This window comes from Pezoporus wallicus, unplaced genomic scaffold (genome assembly GCF_028554395.1).
Source record: "Pezoporus wallicus isolate ANWC-B61680 ecotype Strahan unplaced genomic scaffold, APGP_CSIRO_Pwel_v1 contig_13201, whole genome shotgun sequence".
Classification (NCBI taxonomy): domain Eukaryota; kingdom Metazoa; phylum Chordata; class Aves; order Psittaciformes; family Psittacidae; genus Pezoporus; species Pezoporus wallicus.
The window spans coordinates 261750-284426 of NW_026637261.1; the positions used below are offsets into that span (position 1 = coordinate 261750).

The following is a 22677-nucleotide window of genomic DNA, read 5'->3' on the forward strand; positions in this document are numbered from 1 at the left end:
GTCTAAATTGGAGAGATGTGGATTTGAGGGATGGACTATTCGGTGGATGAAGAATTGGCTGGATGGTCGCATGGCGGTTGAAGGCTGAGTTTTATCCCACTGGCTCTCAGCATGCCACAGCTTCTTATGGAGGTATTTTTGAGTTTCAAAGTTGGTAAGGTGAAAAGAAGTGGTGAGGTAATAAAAAAAAAAAAGGATTAGAAAGTGCCCTGAGAACCTTTCTTTCATTTCCACACACCCACAGCTTGCAACTTTATTCATAGGGTTATGAAGCTTACATTATCACCCCGTACATTGAGCAAATTGTGTATGCTGCAATATCAAACTTTAAACTCATGTCCCACAGCTGATACTTAAAGCTATCATAATGAGTATTTTTATTGCATCCTGCTTTGCTTTGCTCATTGGTGCATGGCTGATGAATCAAAAGCGTTTCTGATTCAGCAGGTTGGAGCTTCATAAGGGAGTGTTGAAAAGGGGATCAGAAATCTCAGCAGGCCCTGAGAGAAAGCAAGATATAACATTCCAAAACTGGTTGGCTCTGCTCACCCAGACATAACAGGAATAATACAGGGAATCTTAGCTGGAAATAGCTTATTTTTATGACATACCTCTCTGGTTTTAGGTAAGCTCCTACTGTGGTGTGGCAGCTAAGAGTGTGCATTCCCCAAACTGGAAGGAAAAATCACACAAAAACAAAGTGGTGATGGTATTTTTATATGTATTATTATTGTGGTTTTATCTGATGTTGTGTGTAGCTCTAATTCCCACTTCAACAAACGTTAATAAATGAAGACAAATACTTTTTCAGCTCCGTGACGAGCCGCAGCCTGGTAAATCCACTTCTATTGCAACAAGTCGTTGTCTTGGGCTATTTAATAATACAAGAGGAACAGGAGAAGATTAGATTAATACTTGGGACATTTAGTATGAGGGTGGGATTTCAGTGGTCCTACTATGTCAGTGGAAGTGGAATGAGTAATTCCTGAGAAGAACTACCCCTTAAATCACTGCCAGCAACAGTTGCAGTAGCCACAGCTGCCATTATTTTCCTTTCCACATTGGATAAGTCACTGCATATTCAGCCCATACGTGATAATAAAATAGATGTTGTAGTTAATCCCTATTGAATCTAGTTTTATATCCTCCTTCGGGCATTCACTTTTGAACACTGGGCTTATTGGACTACTGCTCTGACTTAACACAGGCTCTCTTCTGCTACCCCATGCCTATCTGTTGGTTTAGATAGCCCATAGACACTGATAATTGCAGCCTTAATCTGTTTGCGTAACACCGATACAAGTTTGTAAATAGATAGAAATGCCCATGTAAGCAGTCCCCAGTTACATACCAAATAGTATGCAACAGCCAGGCACAGTTCTGTGTGCTAAAATGGACTTATGAGTCAGAGTGAAAATTAAGGTCATGTAGATAGTGTATGCAGCAATCCTTGCAGTGTATATAGGCTTTGCATAATTAGCTTGCTCTTACTCAATGTTCCCCATACTGCGCTGGTACAAAACTGCATTCATCAGCACACCATTTTTTTGGCACAAGAAGTGGGCACAGATAAATAACTAACTCTGAAATACATAACATGTTTTACACTGGGTACTTAAACCAAAGCAGAGTGAAGGTGCTGCCACAGATGAGCACTTAGAGAATCAATTTGAGCAACCCTCTAATACCACACAAGAAACAAAGTTCCTGTAGCTGCTTTTCCTTACACGAGGATTTACATGTCTCTTGTGCTCAGCTGACGCTTCCCATGTCTTTTAACAGAGCAATTGCTGATGCTGCTATTCTCCTGTCAAGTTTGACAGAGACTAGCAAGCATGGTCCTATATGTGAAAGAAAGCAGCATACAGGGATGGTTTCCATAGCAAACTAGGCTTATAAAACACATTGATGATTAATTCATACTGGAGTTTGAACTGGTGATTTTGGATATTCATGTTAGATTTCTTGGGTATGATATGTAATAAAACCAAACCAAAACCAAAAACCAAAAAGCTTCTTCAGAGCATATGTTACTAGATTCAGTTTAGTAGCCAATCAAATCATAGAATCGCAGGATGGTTTGGTTTGGAAGGGACCTTAAAGCTCATCCAGTTCCAGGCCCCTGGCATGGGCACGTACACCTTCCACTAGACCCGGTCCACTAGACCAAGCCCTGTCCAGCCTGGCCTTGAACACTGCCAGAGATGGGACAGCCACAGCTTCTTTGTGCCAGGGCTTCACCACCCTCACAGGGAAGAACTTCTTCCTACTATCCAACCTAAATCTCCCCTCTGTCAAGATTATTTCACTTGATGCTCATTTTTCCTCAGGTATTCTCAGCCATTACAGGCATGCCATCTCTCTGATGAGGTCTAAATAACCTCAAGTGACCAAGGATCTAAATGAGGAAATTCTTCACAACTCATCAAAAAAGTATTGAAGCAAAGTGACATAATTCATATTCTGACACAAAGCTGCCACAACAGGAATCTCCAATCCATGAGATGAGGAATATACAGACACACACTCCTCTGTGTCTGACTGGAAGCAGCAGAAGTTCATAAGGCTGGTTACCAGCTGTAAATGTTCTGCTGATTAAGACTTCACAAAAACCCACGTACTGCTGTAAGTTAGTAACCTTTTTGGTTCTGTCATGAGGAAAGATCATCTCTGATTATTTCTCCCTCCCAAACGGAGTTTTGCAGGCTGAATATTTCTCCATATGGAAACAGGAGAATTCAAGCATACAGGAATCTTCTGAGACACAAGCAGTGACTATTTATTCCCTTTTAGTTTAGCACTAGTTGTTGGTTCCCTTGCCATGCAAAATCCCAGTGGTAAAAGTACATTTCAGTTTGCAGGAGCCAAACAAATTCATTTACTTCTTATGACTGTTTAGATAATTTTCCAAGTTCTCACTAAAGGGTTGAGGAAATAAAAGCTTCCTACACTTGCAGCTCTTAAAAGCGAGCATATCACTTTATCTTTAGTTCTGGTTGTAGTTACATACGTTAAACACAGACATTACACTGTTCTCATGGAAGTGCATTTAGCAATTCCCCTGTATGCATTTTCAATACAATAGCACTGCCAGTCCTAAAGGAGTGCCTACATTGCATGATGTAGCATGTTAACATAGAATCACCACACTGGCCTCCTTCCCACTTTATCCCCTGGGTGCAGGCAACCAATTAAAGAGCCCATTCCTGGCTCTTGGAGATGCTGCAAGGCAAAGTTGGCACAATCAGCACCAAACACATCATTGAGAAGCAGGGAATTAGCTCGTTGGCTTCATTCAGACTCTAACTTGTACCTGCAGAGCCCAACTTGTAGCTTCAGAGCCTAGCTTGTAGCTGACTCTACCAGCACTGTGTAACAGAGGACATCATGCACAATAATAGATGCTTCCACTTAGCTCTTGCATTATAGAAGTTACCACTTCATATTGCACACAACTGTTCATCCTCTCAGGTATTCAAGGCATGCTGTTACTTTATTCTCTGCACAGTAATGAGTGGAGAAGTAGGGAAAGGAGAGGCATTATCCTGATTTTAAACTGCTTCTTCCCTGTACCAGAGCCTCATCATGGTGCCGCTCAGATTGTAGTGTGTGCCTGGGGCATATCCTTTCATAGCAATCCATCAAAAAGGATAATGAAGGGCAGCATTTGAACAATTGACTCAGTCCTAGCACACCATTTTTCAGTCCTTTGTAGAGCTGGAACAAGCACAGCTCAGAAGTACAACTGAAGGACCCAGGCTGCCTAAGATAACAACTTAGCTACCGTATCACTCTTATGAAACCAATAACAAAGGATGGAAATTGCTGTTGCAGTTGCCAGTAGCCACTGAATCCAAGATGTAGAAAGCATCTAAATGGGGACTGAATTCCTGCTTCAAATGGATTCTGAGAACCAGACAAGAAATGCCATGAGAGGCCAGTTCTGCCAGTCTTGAATTCTTTCTTAGCCTGTGGTATACCTCCAGTCCCCATGTGGGTGAGAGGTGGGAATTACGGCTTTGAATTGCTTTTGCTAGGGAGAGAATAGAATCTTGGTGATTACACTACCGTAACAAGTGTATAACCACCATATTATGATAGCAAAGTGGAGGATCACCTCTTCCAGCTTCATTTGAGAAAGAAAACAAACACAAGCGTTCTCTGAGAAGCAGAGTCCTGCCAGCATGTCAAGCATGTTCCAAGTATGCCTATGGGACTGGGCCCTTCAGGGGATATGGCAGACAGGAAAACTGAACATGCCCCACCCTGAAGTGTGTGACAAGATGAACATTGCGTAGACTCAGGCAGTTCTGTACATGCACAGGAGCACAGCTCAGCATTTAGAGAGCTTTAGAGTGATAGCAGAAAGCACCTACTGAGCCAGCGGTAGGCAACGCCAGAAGAAAAGGCATTTGAGTTGGTGAGCTGGAATATAGTCACCTGTATTATCAGACTTCATTGTAGACATCACCTCTATTTCTGGTTGGCTGTTCCTTAATGGATATACATTTTACACATAGATATGGATATGTATGTAAATTTCCTTCAGGTCAGGTGACAAACACATTGGCCACCAGTCAATTATTTAATAGCTTATGCAGTAACCCTGAAAGACTGTCTATTTTTTGCAGAGGTGGGTGGTAAGAGGAATCATAGAATCACAGAATCATAGGATCACAGAATGGTTTGGGATGGAAAAGACCTTAAAATCATCCAGTTCCAACCCCCTGCCATGGGCAGGGATGCCTCACACTAGACCACGTCATGCTCTGCCCTTATGCATCAGTTCTGTAGCCCCATCATAGAAGGCCACCAAATTGGTCAGGCAGGATTTGCCCTTAGTGAAGCCATGCTGGCTGTCACGAACCACCTTATTGTTTTTCATGTGCCTTAGCATGCCTTCCAGGAGAATCTGCTCCAAGATTCTGCCAGGCACAGAAGTGAGACTGACTGCTCTGTAGTTTCCCATTATTACTCCTTAGATCAGATTAGTGAACGTCAGTATTGGTGCAAATGCAGAAGTGCCTTACCATCTTCCACCAGGATCTCCCCTGAAGTTTGTGAACCACTTTAGAATTTGATAAAGGTAAACCACCCCAATTGTAATAGCATTTGTGAAATAGATAAAGAAATGAATATTCACACAGAGCCTGTTGGACCAGTTAAAAGGACAGAAACATTTTCATTCAAATCAGGTTGCAAACAGACAGACTCAATAAATTACTGTGTTCACATGAGTCGAATGACCAAGTAAATGTAACAAATAGTCAGTTTGGTTTGTGAGACTGACCCCACAAAGAACCATTTTGTGCCAGTCTTGCATTTAGAGGATTTCAGTGGGACTCAGGATCTAATAGCACAGCTTTCAAGTCTCACCAAATAAAAAAGGGAGGAATCCTTAATATTTATAATACCTTCACCAAGACTTCTATTTAGAAATGTCTTCAGGTATTCCCAAACACAGCATGCAGTGAAATCCATGCATTAGTACTTAAGATAGTATGATCACTCAAACACTCATAAAATGTTAGTGCTGTTGCTCATAATTGTGGGTATCACCATTCCAAGCACCCTTGGATTTGGGAACACAGAATTGTTCCAGGTACTGGTTAGAAGGGATTTCCAAATTGCATTCAAAGCAGGTTTTTAATAACTCTTTTTTAAAACAGGATCCTTTTCAAGGACATCTATTGTTAGGAAATAACCTGATCAGTGTTATAAGTACCTGCACCTACACACAAACCAATATAAAAAGAAAGAATAAATGGAGGTGTTCTTAAAAAACAAAGGCAAAAATGCAAAGTCCAAATTCCTCCTGCTTTGTGCTTTGTGCTTGATATTATTTGTTACGTAGAAGAAGACTGTTGTTGTCTGTAGTTTACAATACATGTAAGTTGCTCAACAGGTTGCAGATGGGTCATGTTGCTCATGGTGGTATCTCAATTTAAGATCTTCCATGTTTTCCTCCTTTGGGTGGTTTGTCCAGAAAGCTGGGTCAGAGAGCTGAAGAAACCAAGCAGGATTATTAAGAGGGTAAGATGATGGAAAGATAAATTCTTTCAGCGTTCTGTCAGTATTCTGTAATAACAACAGTAGAATAAATACAGTAGTAACTAAAACATAAATCTTGGCAACTTGATAAGAAATTGCACAGCAATTACTATCAAGGAAGAGTTTATTCTATAGTTTAAGACTCAATTTGAATCTTAATCAGCAGAACTTCCCTATTCATAAATATATTTACCACTATACAAAATATAAAATATACACTACCTGTACACTTTATCAGCAGGGTGGTTATGCTTAGCATAAGCAAATATGCTGGTATTTGAAGTTTGGGTTTTTGTGATATGTTGAATGTTGGAAACATTCTATTAGACACATATTGATCCATACTATCTTTTTGTGCCAATGAATCAAGTTTATTGGTTCAAGGGTATTGACACAGGGTGTCCACTAGAGCCATTATTCTGATCTATGTTGGGTTAGAAGAGATTCAGTCTATGTGTATTAGTGAATCAAAAATAAGGACAATCTTTAAAAGTACTATTCCTTTCCTTTTGTTGTTCTGGTTTTTGTTCTTTTTCTTGCATATGATACAAAACCAATCTATCACAAACCTCTGGAATCTCTAGCATCAGACTCCGATGTGAATTAATCTTAGATCTACTTTATAAGCCTAAACCATCCCTGTATGCTGATTGCTGATTGCTGGGCTCTTTCACATACAGGATCATGCTTGCTGGTCTCTATCAAACTTGTCTGGAGAACAGCAGTGTCAACAGATACTGTCTGAAAAGATGTGTGGGTAGCGTCAACTGAGCACAAGAGATGTAAATCCTCGTGTAAAGAGAAGCAGCATCAGGAACTTGGGTTTTATATCGTGGTGTCACAGGGTTGCCCAGATTGATTAAGTGCTCATTTGTGACAGCAGCTTCACTCTGCTTTGGTTTAAGTATCCAGTGTAAAGCATGTTATGTATTTCAGAGTTAACCTATTTATCTCTGCACACTTCTTGTGCCAAAAAGAAACATTTTGCTGCTATAGAGTAACTTGGGGGTTTTGCGTGTATATAGGAACTCTCCAGATGAAGAAATCTGCAACAATTATAGCATATTTTATCACCACCTACTGAACGTGACTTGTGTAAGACTCTACACATATTCCATGCTAGAACGTAAACACATTATTTGTTTGGACGCTCCTGACTTTCATTTAGAGCAAGATAAACAGTTACAAAATGCAATGTGACATCACAGTAGAAATTATTCCTCCCATTCCTTTCACACTGCCTTCCAATGAATACCGATAGTTACATTTCTCTTTCTCAATGGTTCAACCATTGCCACATGTCAGAAACTTTTAAAGAGCTGGTTTAGGCTTGACTGATTTATTTACAAGATGCTACATGATTTAAAGAATTAGAATTGCATCATTCACAGTTCTGTGTCAACCAGAAAGACTGCCCATTCTATGCAGGGCAACGTGAGGCTGCTATGTGAGATTTCATCTCTATCCAGCTGGTTTTGGGCTACTGTTACTGGGAAAGAAGGAAGACAAAGCCCAAGTCTTCACACTTACATTGTGTTTGCAGTCTGAGATTTGTAGTGTGCTAAGAAAAAGAACTGTAAGCTGCAAAGCGTTGTCATCACTTTACAGCACAGATCTCCTCTAAGCTCCATTCCAGAGTCCTTTAAGGACAAACTCTTCAAAATAAAGTTATTCTGTATAAATGAAATGCTCCCTTTTTGCTGATGCAGAGGCCTATCAGATCATCTCTGCTTTGATCAGCTCTTGCCAAGGCTTCCTGCATGCCACCTGCTTGGGAAACAGGGAACACAGCTGTAATTTCACCTCACCCTGTGGAGGAACCTTGGTCAAGGATAGAGTTTGGTTTTCTTATCTTTCTGTCCTTCCTGAAGCTTGCAGCTTCAGCTGAGTTTTCTCAGTCCTTCTGAGAACTGGGAGCTCATCACAATGACCATTGTTCTTTGACTCCCAGTATGTGAATAGTCTCTGAAATTCACTGTGACAAGACAGTTGAGACCTAGAACTTCTTAGGCTTCATGCAGGGACTAGCCTTTGCTGTAGATAATATTTGTGCTTATAAAAATGCTATATTTATAAACATACAGAAGTTTGGAGAAAGGTGGAAAACTCATGTTTCAGTATTTAACAGTATGACACGGTTTACTGGTGGACTTGGCAGTCCTGGGGCAAAGGTTGGACTTGATGATCTTAAAGGTCTTTTCCAACATAGCTGATTCTATGATTCTATTGCATAAGAACAAGAGAATCCTAAATCTCAAGTTTTTATCAATCAAGTTTATATCAATATCAATATTCCATATATGTAGGCTTAGTTTTTTCTGAGTCACCTGCAAAACTGATGTGACTTTATAGGAATATAGCATTCCCTTCTCTTTGCCATTTATTACAGATGAGAACTCTCATCTTTTTACTGCATAGCAGATCCTCTCTGAACATCAGAGATATTTAGACTTTGGCTCTACAGGGCTAAGATGTAAGTTAGGCTAATTATGTACACAGTGCCATTAGATGTAATGTAATTGACAGTGAAACTTGATGTTAATAGTTGCTGTTGTTGTTGTTGTTATTATTAACCCCCAAATCTTTTGCTGTTTGTTGTTGACTTAAGAAGGAATTCTTTGAACAGTGAGATGCCTGAATGACTGGAATATATGCAGGAAACTGAAAGGAACTGTATGCAAAGAGCTGTCAATATGCAAGCTAAGTTAACTGGAGATAAATAATGTTTCCTTAATGCACTGTTTGTGTACTCTGATCTGGTGGTATAATAGTAGATAACAATGCTTTTAGTCAAAAATGAGACATAGATTGAGCATTTCAAAACCAAGGACAACCTGAAGGTTTTGGGTAGTGATGAGACAGTTAAGAGAGACCTCATGGAAAGGTTGGAGCATGCTGCTGCTTTCCCTATGCTAGTGCACAAGTTGGCTCTATGCCTTGAAGGCAGAAATTACAGTCGAATGAGAGATGTTTGTTAGCAAATACATTTAATAGCAGCTTTCGGCTGTTCACACAGGCTCCTTTACAGCTTTACATTTTGGTGCTGGATGACATGAAGCTCCACTCTGTGTCATAAGCTGGTTGTCCTAATGTTAATGACTGATTAAAGGATTACAGGATGCTGACAGTGCTTCAGTTTTCTATGACAGTCACTGGATATTTGCAGCAGAAGAGCTGCCCACAGCCTTCCTGAACTTTCTCTTCTGTCTAATCCCCATTATTGACTCAGCAGTATGGATGTAAGTTAACAGCTTACCTTATCCAGTTCCTAATGCTCTATGAAGGTGCTCACCTAATAGTCCTTTCTGGATTTTTGCCATCTCTAACAGATAATCCACTGAAGTTTTTCTATTTATGCATATTTTTATTCAGTTGAAGTAGTCTAGAGCTCTCATGAGTAATTAGACCTTCTCAAGGCAGATCAGAAAGGACAAGGAGGAATAGGGCTTTTATTCAAGGGTGTGTCAAAGTGTCTGGTGTGAACATGGAAAGGGAGGAAACTATGGAAGGGTGTGTTTGGGCAAGGGGAGCCAACCAGCCTAAAATCACAGGGAGTGGCTTGGAGAGGGACTTTATAACGGGCAGGCTGAGATGGTTCATTCTCAGCCTGGACACAGCGCTGCAAAACTTAGACCAGTTGCACCTCAGCACCAACTGCACATCTACCAGTACAGATGGCTCCACAGACTGGCTCCACCAGAAAGGAGACAAGACCTGCTTCAGCCTTTCTGCAGCTTTTCACTTGGGAAGAGATCAGGATGCACAATGGCCGTGGGCAAGGACAGGAGCAATGGCTGGTGATTGACAGGAAAGTGTATGATGTCAGCAAGTTTTCCAAACGACATCCTGGAGGCAGCCGAGTTTTAAGCCACTATGCTGGGCAAGATGCTACGGTAAGGTCTAGGAGGGCAGAGGAGGAAGTTGTGTCATGGTCAGGGTAGGAGGACATGGTGTTTCCATGGCATCTGCCAGTGGAGAGTGATCGTGGTAGCTGGCATTGTGCTTGGGGCATGGATTTGCCTAAAGCCAGGATCCCAGACTTTTTTCCAAGTTCTCTTGACTATTCCAGAGCTCACTGTATATACAGTGAGAATTATACACATATATAGAATTGTGTATATATGGTGAGAATTGTGTGTATATGGTGAGAATTATCTTCCTCTGTGGATTACTTTGTATGTATAGATGATATGCATTGCAGAACATTATGCTGATATCAAATGCTGAAGGATAGGTGTGTTGCAGATGATATTCCTTATTGCTAATCTCTCATAAAATAGGAATCAGGGCCTAAGAGCAGGGGGAAGAAAGGACAGGTTGCAGGACTGAAAGGCTTATGCTTCTGTGACACAAATCTGTGGTACTGATATTGTGGATAGAAAATGCTGCTTGGAAGGGTTCTGGCTCCTGTTTCTAAGGTGCAGCATTGATCCTTACAGCTTGACTCAGTTCTAGAATTCCTGGCAAGAGGGAGCTGCATAAAAAATACGTAAAACCCTGTAGGATAAGGGGCACAGAATCATAATGGAAATGTTTCCCCATCCTCTGGGTCTGAACTCATCTTTCACTGTGACAAAGGGCTGCTAGGTATGTATAAAAAGCTCATCTGCCCAAAATGTCACCTTGCTCTGATTCCCTCTAGACTAACATACTCAGATTGTCTCTAAAGAGGAGACCCCAGAAGAATGCCAGACTGCAGAAATCCTCTGTCTTCCAGGGGCTTAATCCTGACCACACGTGCAGAATTTCTTTGTTCACTGATTTTTCGAGCCAAAATCAGCCAGTACCTCATTAGACAATGAGGAGTCTGTTAAATCTACTCTTTCTGGAGTATGGTCAGCTTCTTTAACTTTCTTCTGGAAAAATTCCCTGAGAACATGAAATAAAGAAGAGGTTTGATTTATGTGGAATTTCATCCTTTATTCCTAGTTTGTGTTTGATTTTGAAACTGGTATTTCAAATGGTTCTTGGACAGGCCCATTTTTGTGTCACTGGTATTACTCCATTCCCCAAACTGTCAATCAGCCTGAAAACCTATAAGGAATTGTAAGAGATACGCAGTTAGTCCTGCTGTGTGGGGAGCTTCATTGTATATCTCTCATGGTCCTAATGTAATGAGGATTTTAAAAACATCATCTCAAGTATAGCAAAGACTCTTTCATTGACGTGTTTTTCTGCTCCTGGGTCCCATTCATAGGGCAGGGCTGCTGGCTAGAGGTTTCTAGGGAAGGACTGTGCTGAAACAAGCAGATGAAAGAGCATGCTTTCCTCTGCAAAGGGTTTTTCATCAAACACTTTCATGTTTATTACCAGCCTCTCCCAGGTACTCTTATGAAATCTGATTTCTTGAAACTTCTCCAGCTTCCTTGGCCGAGATCCAGTTCATGGCAAAGAATTACAGGAGCAACCAAAGGGGACAAAAATGGACAAAAGAAACTGGATTATATATTATAAACCAAAGACCTGGAATAAGGACTCAGCATCTGGTGCTTATCCTTTCTTAACCCGTCCATTTGTGTCTTCTCAGGATGCCTTTACAGCATTCCATAATGATAAGTCCCTGGTGAAAAGATACTTGAAGTCACTGCTGATTGGGGAGCTGGCACCAGATCAACCCAGCTTTGAGTCTAATAAAAAAGTGAGTGTCCTAGAATCCAGCAGTGGGAATGGCTTGGGGTTTGGTAGGGGAGGAGAAGGAAAACAAAGGAGCTAGCAGCATGCCTGGCACTGTGCCATAGGCATGGGAACATGCACTGTCCCAGAATCACTAAACCCACACCTGGGTGTGAGCAAGGAGCCCCAGATTCTGCTCGGTTCTTCCCACTGCAATGTGTCAGCACCAAAGCTCGTCAGTAACTTGTTTTCCAGTGTCAAAGCAAGACCAAGATGTGTTGATCTGATGCTCACTTTTATACAAAGGACCCTCTGAGACAATATCTCCTGTGACTTCCATGTCTACTTTGGGATTCTTGGGTCTGCCGTGTTTCATTTTCAATGTAGTCAGTGCGTTAATACTCACTTTTCCCACAGAAAGCACTTGTAGAGGATTTTCGTGAGCTGCGCTGCTCTGTTGAGAAGATGGGACTTCTGAGGCCAAATTACACCTTTTTCTTCCTGATTTTCCTTCACCTCCTGGTACTGGATGTTGCATCCTGGCTCGTGGTCTGGCACTTTGGAATATCCTTTGTGCCTTTCGTGGTTGGCATGGCGTTCTTCACCACTGCTCAGGTAAACTGCTGACAGCCATTCAACACTGCAGACCTGTTTGGCTCTCCTGGGTAGAAGATAATGAGATGCTGATATCCCAGCTGTTGCTTTACTTCCTCATCTTAGATCCTGTAGTCTGGCTGAAGACAAGCATGTTGTACAGCACAGTTTTGGTTGCCTCCAGGAACCCATTTTGCTGACAAGCTGCTCTCCAGGGTTGGTGGGGTGCTGTGAAGCTGGCATTTCAGAAGATGGGATGAGCTGATCTCCTCACTCACCCAAGCAAAAGAGGGAATATTTCATGCTCAACTCCACTGTTGTGATATGCTGATAGCTCTGGTGCTTGTTGGGTCCTTTAGGAGCCAGTTACACTCAGTAGTCCTGAAAAATAGAAGGGTATGATACATGTCAGGGTTGGTGGAGGGAAGGAGGGAATAGGGACTTTGTGACCCTTAGATGGGAGGGTGAAGGGGGGAAGAAAGCAAGATTTTCTTAGTGGCGCTGAATCCTTAGGTTTGTTGAGTCATTCATGGACAAAGTGTGAAGTAACTCATCTTTTTTTAAACTATCTGTTTTATTTGTCCAATATCTGCTAAGGCAGATACTCCTCAGAGAGCATTCTTGTATTTCCATAGGAAAAATTGAATGTAATCAAGTTGTGGATTTGGAAATGCTTACATTATCTAGCTAGTTACTTGGAAATCATCAATTTGCAATGGGAGCAGAAGACCTCCACGCTGTAACGGTCGACTTGATTGCAATGCTATTTTGCTACTTTCCCCTCAGCTGCTCCAATAAAATCAGTATCTGGTATCTGAAGAGTTGCACCAGATGATCCTTGAGGTCTTTTCCAACCTGGTATTCCATGATTCCATGGTGTTCTATGATGCTGAGCAGCTTTAGGACAGTAGTCTGGAAGGAAGTTCTCAGCACTGAGCATCTAAGAGAGGCGGTGGGCTTTCTTCCCCAAACCAGGAGAAAGACACACTCCTACTCTGAAGTTACAGAGCCTCCCAAGGCAAATGAATGCAATGCCACTGTGACTCTTCTTCCTCGGTGACCCTTTTGTCTTCCAGATCCAGATGGGTTGGTTCCAACATGATCTGGGGCACTGCTCTGTCTTCACGAAGCCTAAATGGAACCGACTTCTGCAGATTGTGGTGATAAATGTTCTGAAGGTAGTTTCCTCATATTGGGAATATTCTGTGTGGTTAATGTGGATTAAGCAATGAATGGGAGTGTCCTTACAGTCCGATAATATTGCTTGGGAGGGAAGTGTAACGCAGCTGTGAATAAGAGGTGGATAAATAGCAATTGGTGATGCTGTTCTAGTATAATGTTTTGTGCAGGGGTTACCAGCCAGCTGGTGGAATCACCTACACAACCAGCACCATGCCAAACCCAACTGCTTCCGCAAAGACCCTGACCTCAACATGCACCCGCTCCTCTTCAGCTTGGGAAAGACCCTCTCTGTGGAGGTGAGCATGGGCATGTTTGGAGAAGCAAAGATTTTAATGACAGGAAGCTATAGAGGAGGGTATAATAACAACCAGGTTATGCCTTTCTGCATGAACTCGTAATTCCCAAGGTATTCCAAGTCTGAGAGTCTCATTTACTTACTGGTTATTATGATTCTTAGTTGCTGTTCCAGTTTAAACCCAGCTGGTAACTCAGAACCACGCAGCCATTTGCTTACTCTCAGCTTCCCCTCCTCTTTGGGCAGAATAGGGTGGAGAATAGAAAGAATTTAAACCCCAAGGGTTGAGAAAAGAACAGTCCAACAACAAAAGTGTAATATGAAACTTCTAATAATAATCACAAGAGAAATAACTAGGGGAAAGAATATAAAGCTAAAAAGGGAAAGGAAAAAACAGTAAACACAAGTGATGCCCAATGCAATTGCTCACTATCTGCTCTCAGATACCCAGCCTGACCTGAGCAGTGATCTGCCCTTCTGGGTGACTCTCCCCAGTTTCTATGGTGGGCATGATGTGCTGTGGTATGGAATACCCTTTTAGCTAGTTTGGGCCAGGTGTCCTGTCTCAGCTTTCCATGCCTCTCCTCACTGGCAAAGCATGAGACCGAAAACTTCTTGATCAGGGTAAGGATTACTGAGCAATGACTAAAACACTCGTGTGTTATCAGCATTGTTCTCAGACTAGAGCTGAAACACAGCACTACACCAGCAACTAGGATTGAGAAATATAACTGTTATAGCTGAACCCAGCTCCTGAGAAACAACATCTTAAAATCAGTGCTTAAGTTCTCTGTGCTGCTAGAAGAGCAAAGTAAGCACCTTGCAGACAGCACAAAGAATGAGTCAGTCCACTTGCATTAGTGTTAGATGTTAGTGATGCTGTAGATAGTGAGTCAGATGTTCCCTCTGGGTCCTTTGGCTGTGGGAACTGTTTGGCAACTAAATCCTTCAGGATCAGTACTGGTGCTATGCACAAAACACAAGCATAGGAAATGATGTCTTAATCATAAATTTTATGGCTTTCATAAAAATAAAAACCATGAACAGGCCCTCCCTGCATTCTTATGATTTCTGATTCCATCAGGATAGGCAAAGTCTCTTGCCTCTTCATTCCCTGGCAATTCTCTTTACTCTTGGGGTGATGAAATGGTGTCTTTGCTAGATAACCAGCCTCTTAAACTAACATCTCATTATTCTTTAGCTGGTAATAAACGAAGAAATTGTATTATACTATTTTTCCTCATGCCTCTCCAAGGCATTTGGAAAATTCCAGTTCTGCTATCTCAGAAAGACTCCTATAAAGAAAGTTTGCACAAAATATTTATCCATAGAAAACTGTTAGCTGGAAGTAGGAAGGATTTTGTCCATGATCTTCTGAAAGCTCTCTCATGGCTATATATGAACATGAGCATGAACATCTCTAGTGGCTATGCTAGACTGGGTTTGATGGAAGTGAAAATGTAGGAAATCAGTTCTCATGTCTTGCTGCTTTTTAAAAGAAAACAAGTCAGGCACATTGTGGATGGGCAAAGTGGATTTCAGAGATTTTCTTTTGTAGAATCATAGAATAGTTAGTGTCGGAAAGGACCTTAAGATCATTCAGTTCCACACCTCACACTAGACCATGTCACCCAAGGCTCTGTCCAACCTGGCCTCAAACACCGCCAGGGATGGAGCATTCACAGCTTCCCTGGGCAACCCATTCCAGTGCCTCACCACCCTCACAGTAAAGAACTTCTTCCTTATATCCAATCTAAACTTCCCCTGTTTGAGTTTGAACCCGTTACCCCTTGTCCTATCACTACAGTCCCTAATGAAGAGTCCCTCCCCAGCATCCCTATAGCCCCCTTCAGATACTGGAAGGCTGCTCTGAGGTCTCCACGCAGCCTTCTCTTCTCCAGGCTGAACAACCCCAACTTTATACCAGTGAACTTTTTTTGTTTCAGTTTTGACCCAGTGAAAACATCTTTGAGGTGTTCATGCTTTTATTTTCTCACTAATAGGGAAGATCTGGAAATAGTTTGTTTTGCTTTCTTATTATTTTGTCATCTGAAGAATCATAAGCACAAGATGTGCAGATAACGTTAAGAATCTTTTTGTATGAGTAGTGAAAAGATACACTGGGAAGGAAGAAAGAAAGAAAACCATTGTGCTTTTTGTAAATATTTCATCTCTGCTGCTTCATGTACTTGAAGGTAAAGTATTCAAGAAACTAAAAAGGATGATGTCTCTATAGAGTGCTTGCTTCTTTGACATTGCAGAAATTATTGTACAGTCATTATAGGATGGCATTGAAATGTTTTTGTCATTTCTGACCACTATCTCCTCTATCACTCCAAATTTTGGAATGTCTGCATCCTATCTCATCTGATGCAGCGATTCAGATGTAGCTTTCACAGCAAACACATCCTGCATTCATCACCCTCCAAGATTCCTGTCTTACTCTTCATGTTAATAACCTGCTCCTCCCCAAGCACTGAGAGTCTCAGCTCTCTGCAGTAAATATGTGGCTAGATGGGACTTTCATTACCAGTGAGCATTGTGAGCATGATTTGTAAGCATTTTTTTTGTGATTTTTGAGCATTTTTGTATCCTGCCATGAGTTTTGGAGCCCTCTTAAAAAATGGCTTTGTTCTGACATTGACATAAGATTGATACCTAGATACAGAGGCTGAAATGAAACCTGCTTCTCTCTTGATTTGGAGCTTCACTACCTGCTTTTCAAGAGGAGGGGTTGAAATAGAAAGATTCAGAGGTAGTTCTTGATGTGTTCATTAGACAGGAATAAGGAATACCTCATGAAGGCTCTCAGGTTTCCAAGTGGCCCATTGCAATGTCTTTTCATCTTTCAGCTTGGAAAAAAGAAGAAGAAGTTCATGCCTTACAATTATCAGCATAAGTATTTCATCTGTGAGTATCCCCGTTTCCTTGCAGTGCTGCAGGAACTTCACCTAAATATCATGACTGCATCTCCTTCCCAAAATGAAGGTTTTAAAGATATTCCTGTTGAAGTCACAGCTCCCAGAAGTTTCCTTCACACCAAAGAAGGGTCACATGAGGAGTTATTGCCTCTTATGTCTCTCTTAGGATTATGTGGCTTTAGGCACCATATAGGGCTGAATCAAGTATATGGATGAAAGGATTGAAAAGGCTGGGAAAGAAATGAAGTGGTGGCATGAAAAGAGGAAAAGAATATGCTGACATGTGAAAGTTGGTGTAAATGGAAGAGAGCACTTTTATTTCCACTGGAAAGAGAATCTTTCTTCTTACAGAAGCATATTCTGGAAGATTTATGATGCCGTGAATTGATAAATCTCTCTCTGGTTTCATTCTTTCCTTCAGTATTGGCCCCACTTGCACTTGTGCCCTTCTTCCAGCTGTCTATATTCTACTTTGCAATCAAGAGGAAAAAGTGGTTGGTAAGCACTACTTGCAATGTCTAGAGGGAACATTCAAAAACTGCCTCCACTGTGTGGCTACATTAACCTTCACCTCAAGTGATTGGGGTGGTTAGGAGAGAAAAAGCTGATTCTAGGCTTGCTGCAGGAGAAATGCAGTCAATGGGACTGGGAAGAATTTCCTAGAAGCTATTTAGCCTTTTAGTAGCTGAATAAAGGTTAACAGGAGACTATCAGGCCTAGTCCCAAACAGGGCTGTTTGTCTGTGGGTCTTTAGTTACTGAAGGTAACGTGAGTGCTGTTGGATGTTTCAGGGATACAGTCAGCTGGAGGCAGAATGATGGTGTGGAGCCTCCCCTTGGTAAATGAGAGATCAATAACTAAGAACATTTTAAATGCTGGAGTTCAAGTAAAGGGGAGAGGAGGGAGAGGAGGGGGTTCATCAACAAAACCTTATTTTCATCTTGTTTTGTTTTACAGGACCTCTTACTGATTGTGGCTTTCAACATTCGAGTCTGTCTCATGTATATTCCTTTAATGGGATTTAACAACTTCATGATCTACTATTGGGTGTCCAGGTAACACACAGCATACCCAGAGTCCCCATGATGAATACTTGGAAACAATACTGAACTTCAGTGAAAAGAAATGAAAACTAGTCACATTCATTACAATACTCTCAGAAATAACTAGTCAGCCAAGAAGAAACAGTGAAATTCAGCGGTGGGATGGTGGCTGCTCAGGGACATCTGCAACATCTGAGTGGTTCTCAAAAGAAACTCCAAAATGTAGGAAGCAAAGGGGTGACAGAAAATCCTGAATTGCGTAAAGGTGCTCTTTCGCTAAAGATGAGATTCAGGAAGATGTTTTAATGGTAAATTTGGATGGGATTAGAGCTATGGTAAGTGTGCCTCTGTTTATCTGTGCAGGTACCTGGAGAGTACCTGGTTTGTTTGGGTGACACAGATGAATCACATTCCAATGCACATTGATTATGATACGAACAAAGACTGGGTATCTACTCAGGTGAGAATCTCTGTTTTCTGGAAGGGGTCTGCAATTCTGAATTGTAGAACAGAATTCTTATTCTCATAGCTGTAAGGCTGTGTTAATGAGGTTTGTCCTTGCTCTTTGTTAAATAGGCATTTCTGTAGCAGTAAAACACTTAAAACTGTAGTTGTAACAAAGGACATCTGGAGTAAAAAAAATCGTACTTTCTCACTGAAATTTTTTCATGTATTTTTCACAACACTTTTCCCTTCTTATTATGAAAAAGTACTGATGATATAACAGGCGACCTCCTTTTTAAGCCAACTAAAAAGAAGAAAAATGGGACTGGATACCTTTAAGTTTTACCCTACGTTTACAGGTTTACTGCAGATGAGATAAATCTGATAATATTTAGGTCTGGTTAAAATTAATATGTAAATGCAACTTAACTTTACACACACATCTGCTGCCTCCAGCGATATTATCCCACATAGTGGTTCTAAGCATTTTTCCTTACATTAAGGGGAAAAAACGCAAGGGAACTTGGTATTCTTCTGACCAAATTTGGATGTCTGTATCTGAACAACTGCTACATTCATCAAAGTGAAAGAGACGTTTCTAGAGCATGATTTACCTCATTCTAAAACACACATCTAAAGCAGGTCAGGTGAATGGCAACTGGTGTTCTCCATTGACTGTAAGGTGATGAGCTCAGATGCAGATTTCAGACTAAAGGTGTCTAAATCAGGTGAGATGAAGCCTGTGGACACAAACCTTTGCCCTCATCCTTTTGTGCCTGACTCCAATGGTACTAGTTGGAGGAGGCCGGAAGAATGGCTTTTGTTTCTCAACCGGGCATCTTTTCTTTCCATTCTTTCCATCCAAGTGAAAGATGTGAGAACCTCTTTAAAGAATGACAGTTGGGGTTGTGTGCATGACAGTCAAGTTGCTCTTTCTGAACAAAGAGCTATTTAAATTGACTTATATGCCAACAACCCATTTAAATCCAGACTTTGATCAATTCTTGAGAGCAATCATGGCTATAATCACTGACTCTGACTTAAATCTAAATCATGTATTTCTTTGGTGTCTTTTCCTCCCAGCTCCATGCAACGTGCAACGTGAAACAATCTGTGTTCAATGACTGGTTCACTGGGCACCTCAACTTCCAAATTGAGCACCAGTGAGTATGATTATGGGAAGAAGAGTGGGAATAATATGGGGAACTTAAAAGACATCAAGGCCATGTAGTCTCACACTAAAGCATCTCAGGAGACCCTTTGCTCTCCTTCTGGGAGAGGGCAGGGAGTTACTTTGGACAGAGGGAACAGAGAATGATTCAAGCCAAGGCTTACAGTAACTCCCTCTCCTTCGATTCTGCAGCCTTTTCCCCACAATGCCTCGACACAACTACTGCAAAGTAGCTCCTCTGGTGAAAGCCCTTTGTGAGAAGCATGGCATTGAGTATAAAAGCAAGACTTTACTGACAGCATTTTCAGATATTTTGCAGTAAGTATCACTTAGGAAGATAGTTTTGCATTGTAATTGCTTGCAAGGAAGAGACATAGGCAACCATTTCAAATCTATGTCCATGGAGAGATCAAACCTAGAGTTTATTTCGTTTTTTCTAAAGGCACTTTAATTTTCAATTATTTATTTTCAGTTAATTAATTTTTAATGAATTAATTAATTAAAAATAACTTGCGAAGTTTTAAAAATTTGTTTTCTCTTGCTTAATCCTCTCAACATTTTCCCTGTACACTGACTGCTATGAGATAGCCATGCAGGCTTTAATCCTTTTCTTCCATCTACTTAATTTTCTTTCTAGATTGCATCCCATGAATTGAATATTGTCTCCTCATAAGTGATTTTTTACTTTCTTTTCCTGCAGTTCACTGAAGGATTCTGGAGAGCACTGGCTTGAAGCTTATCTGCATGGATAGAAACTGGCAACTCTCATAGAGAACGTCTTCACCAGGAAACTGCTGCAGAGTCAGCACAGACCAGCAGCGTGTGTGTGTCCTCTGGCATAGAAACTTTGGAGCTGGGCAAAGCTAACTGCAGTAAGAATGAGTGGTAAAGTGGTTTCAAGAGACATTTTTTCTTGTTCTCAACCATGGACCTCTGTTTTTCCTGTTCTCAAAATCAGAACTTAGAGCCATGATGAACTGGGCCTTTAAACTGGGGAGAAGTGGCTCTTGAATCAGCTCGCTCAGTTGACTTCATTGAGTGTCAGCTCATTGCTTATGGAAAAGTTGAGGAACAAAAAAGAGTTTGAAAAGTGAACAACAAGACCCGCCTGCAACCTGTTGAGCAACTTAAATGAACTACAGGCAACAGCAGCCTTCTTTTATCAAGCCCAGCGCACAAAGCAGGAGGAATTTGGACTTTGCATTTTTGCCTTTGGTTTTTAAGAACACCTCCATTTATTCTTTCTTTTTATATTGGTTTGTGTGTAGGTGCAGGTACTTATAACACTGGTCAGGTTATTTCCTAACAATAGATGTCCTTGAAAAGGATCCTGTTTTAAAAAAGAGTTATTAAAAACCTGCTTTGAATGCAATTTGGAAATCCCTTCTAACCAGTACCTGGAACAATTCTGTGTTCCCAAATCCAAGGGTGGTTACAATGGTGTCATCCACAATTATGAGCAACAGCACTAACATTTTATGAGTGTTTGAGTGATCATACTATCTTAAGTACTAATGCATGGATTTCACTGCATGCTGTGTTTGGGAATAACTGAAGGCATTTCTAAATAGAAGTCTTGGTGAAGATTAAGGATTAAGGATTCCTACTTTTTTATTTGGTGAGACTTGAAAGCTGTGCTATTAGATCCTGAGTCCCACTGAAATCCTCTAAATGCAAGACTGGCACAAAATGGTTCTTTCTGGTGTCAGTCTCACAAACCAGACTGATCATTTGTTACATTTACTTGTCATTCGACTTATGTGAATGTAGTAATTGAAACCTGATTTGAATGAAAATGTTTCTGTCCTTTTAACTGGTTCACCAGGCTCTGTGTGAATATTCATTTCTTTATCTATTTCACAATCAGGGTGGTTTACCTTTATCAAATTCTAAAGTGGTTCACAAACTTCAGGGTGTCAGGGGAGGTCCTGGTGAGAAGTTGGTAGGCCACTTTTGCACTTGCACTGATACCGAAACCTCAATAGTCTGCTCTTAAAGAGTAATACTAGGAAACTACAAACCAGGAGGTGGCTGGTGGCAGCCAGGATGGCTTCACTAAGTGCAAATCCTGCCTGACCAATGTGGTGGCCTTCAATGATTGGGCTATGGAACTGATGGAGAGGGGCAAAGCAGTTGATGTCATCTACTTGGACTTGTGCAAAGTGTGACAGGCCTCTGCATCAGGAAAAAGGGACCATTTAGTTTTTCTAGAATAACTTTATTGATGCTGGTTTTCCGTCTCCTTTTTGATGGGTTGCTATCAAAGGATATGCCCCAGGCACACACTGCAGTTTGGGAAGCACCATGGTGGATCTCTGGTACAAGGAATAAGCAGTTTAAAATCAGGCTAGTGCCTCTCCCCATTTCTGCACTCATTGCTGCACAGAGAATAAAACAACAGCGTGCCTTGAATATGAGAGGAAGAACAGTTGTGTGCAATATGACATGGTAACTTTTATAACGCTGTTGTAAGAGCTAGTTGGAAGCATCTGTTATGGTGTATGATGTCCTCTGTTACACAGCGCTGGTAGAGTCAGCTACAAGTTGGGCTCTGCAGGTACAAGTTAGAGTCTGAATGAAGCCAACAAGCTCATTTCCTGCTTCTCAATGATGTGTTTGGTACTGAATGTGCCAACTGCCTTGCAGCATCTCCAAGAGCCAGGAATGGGCTCTTTAACAGAGTGCTGTGGTTGCCTACACACAAGGGATAAAATGGGAAAGAGGCCAGTGTAGTGATTCTATGTTAACATGCTACATCATGCAATGTAGGCACTCCTTTAGGACTGGCAGTGCTATTGTATTGAAAATGCATACAGGGGAATTGCTAAATGCACTTCCATGAGAACAGTGTAATGTCTGTGTTTAACGTATGTAACTACAACCAGAACTAAAGATAAAGTGATATGCTCGCTTTTAAGAGCTGCAAGTGTAGGAAGCTTTTATTTCCTCAACCCTTTAGTGAGAACTTGGAAAATTATCTAAACAGTCATAAGAAGTAAATGAATTTGTTTGGCTCCTGCAAACTGAAATGTACTTTCACCACTGGGATTTTGCATGGCAAGGGAACCAACAACTAGTGCTAAACTAAAGGGGGAAGAAGAGTCAGTACTTAAGATTCCTGTATGCTTGAATTCTCCTGTTTCCATATAGAGAAATATTCAGCCTGCAGAACCTTGCTCAAGAGGGTGAAATGAGAGATGTCTTGCCTCATGACTAAGCCAAAAAGATTACTAACATACAGCAGTATGTGGACCCCTGCAAAATCAGGAAGATTCATCAGAGGTCATGTGCTCTTTCTAAAAAAAGTCAATATGACTTTTACCCTAAAAATCACAAAGAGGAACTTTATTGATATTCTTCTCA

The 22677-nt window shown here is 41.2% G+C and overlaps 1 protein-coding gene across 1 annotated transcript; it reads left to right on the plus strand.

The window, feature by feature from the left end:
• Positions 1 to 9618: 9618 nt before the first annotated feature.
• LOC130596664 (acyl-CoA (8-3)-desaturase-like) lies at positions 9619 to 20220 on the plus strand. Its single transcript, XM_057404522.1, has 12 exons — positions 9619 to 9944; positions 11579 to 11689; positions 12082 to 12279; positions 13335 to 13436; positions 13608 to 13736; positions 16588 to 16645; positions 17078 to 17154; positions 17614 to 17711; positions 18063 to 18159; positions 19227 to 19306; positions 19507 to 19632; positions 20015 to 20220. Exons 1-12 carry the CDS (start codon positions 9726 to 9728, stop codon positions 20064 to 20066), a joined length of 1347 nt encoding a protein of 448 aa, XP_057260505.1. The 5' UTR covers positions 9619 to 9725; the 3' UTR covers positions 20067 to 20220.
• Positions 20221 to 22677: the final 2457 nt, after the last annotated feature.

Bases quoted from the DNA above. Each gene is read 5' to 3' on its own strand.
- LOC130596664 (XM_057404522.1), top strand. From the start codon at position 9,726: ATGGCTCCACAGACTGGCTCCACCAGAAAGGAGACAAGACCTGCTTCA. The intron at 16,646-17,077 runs GTGAGTATCCCC...TCTTTCCTTCAG, and splicing joins TCAGCATAAGTATTTCATCT to TATTGGCCCCACTTGCACTT. The intron at 18,160-19,226 runs GTGAGAATCTCT...TTTTCCTCCCAG, and splicing joins AAGACTGGGTATCTACTCAG to CTCCATGCAACGTGCAACGT.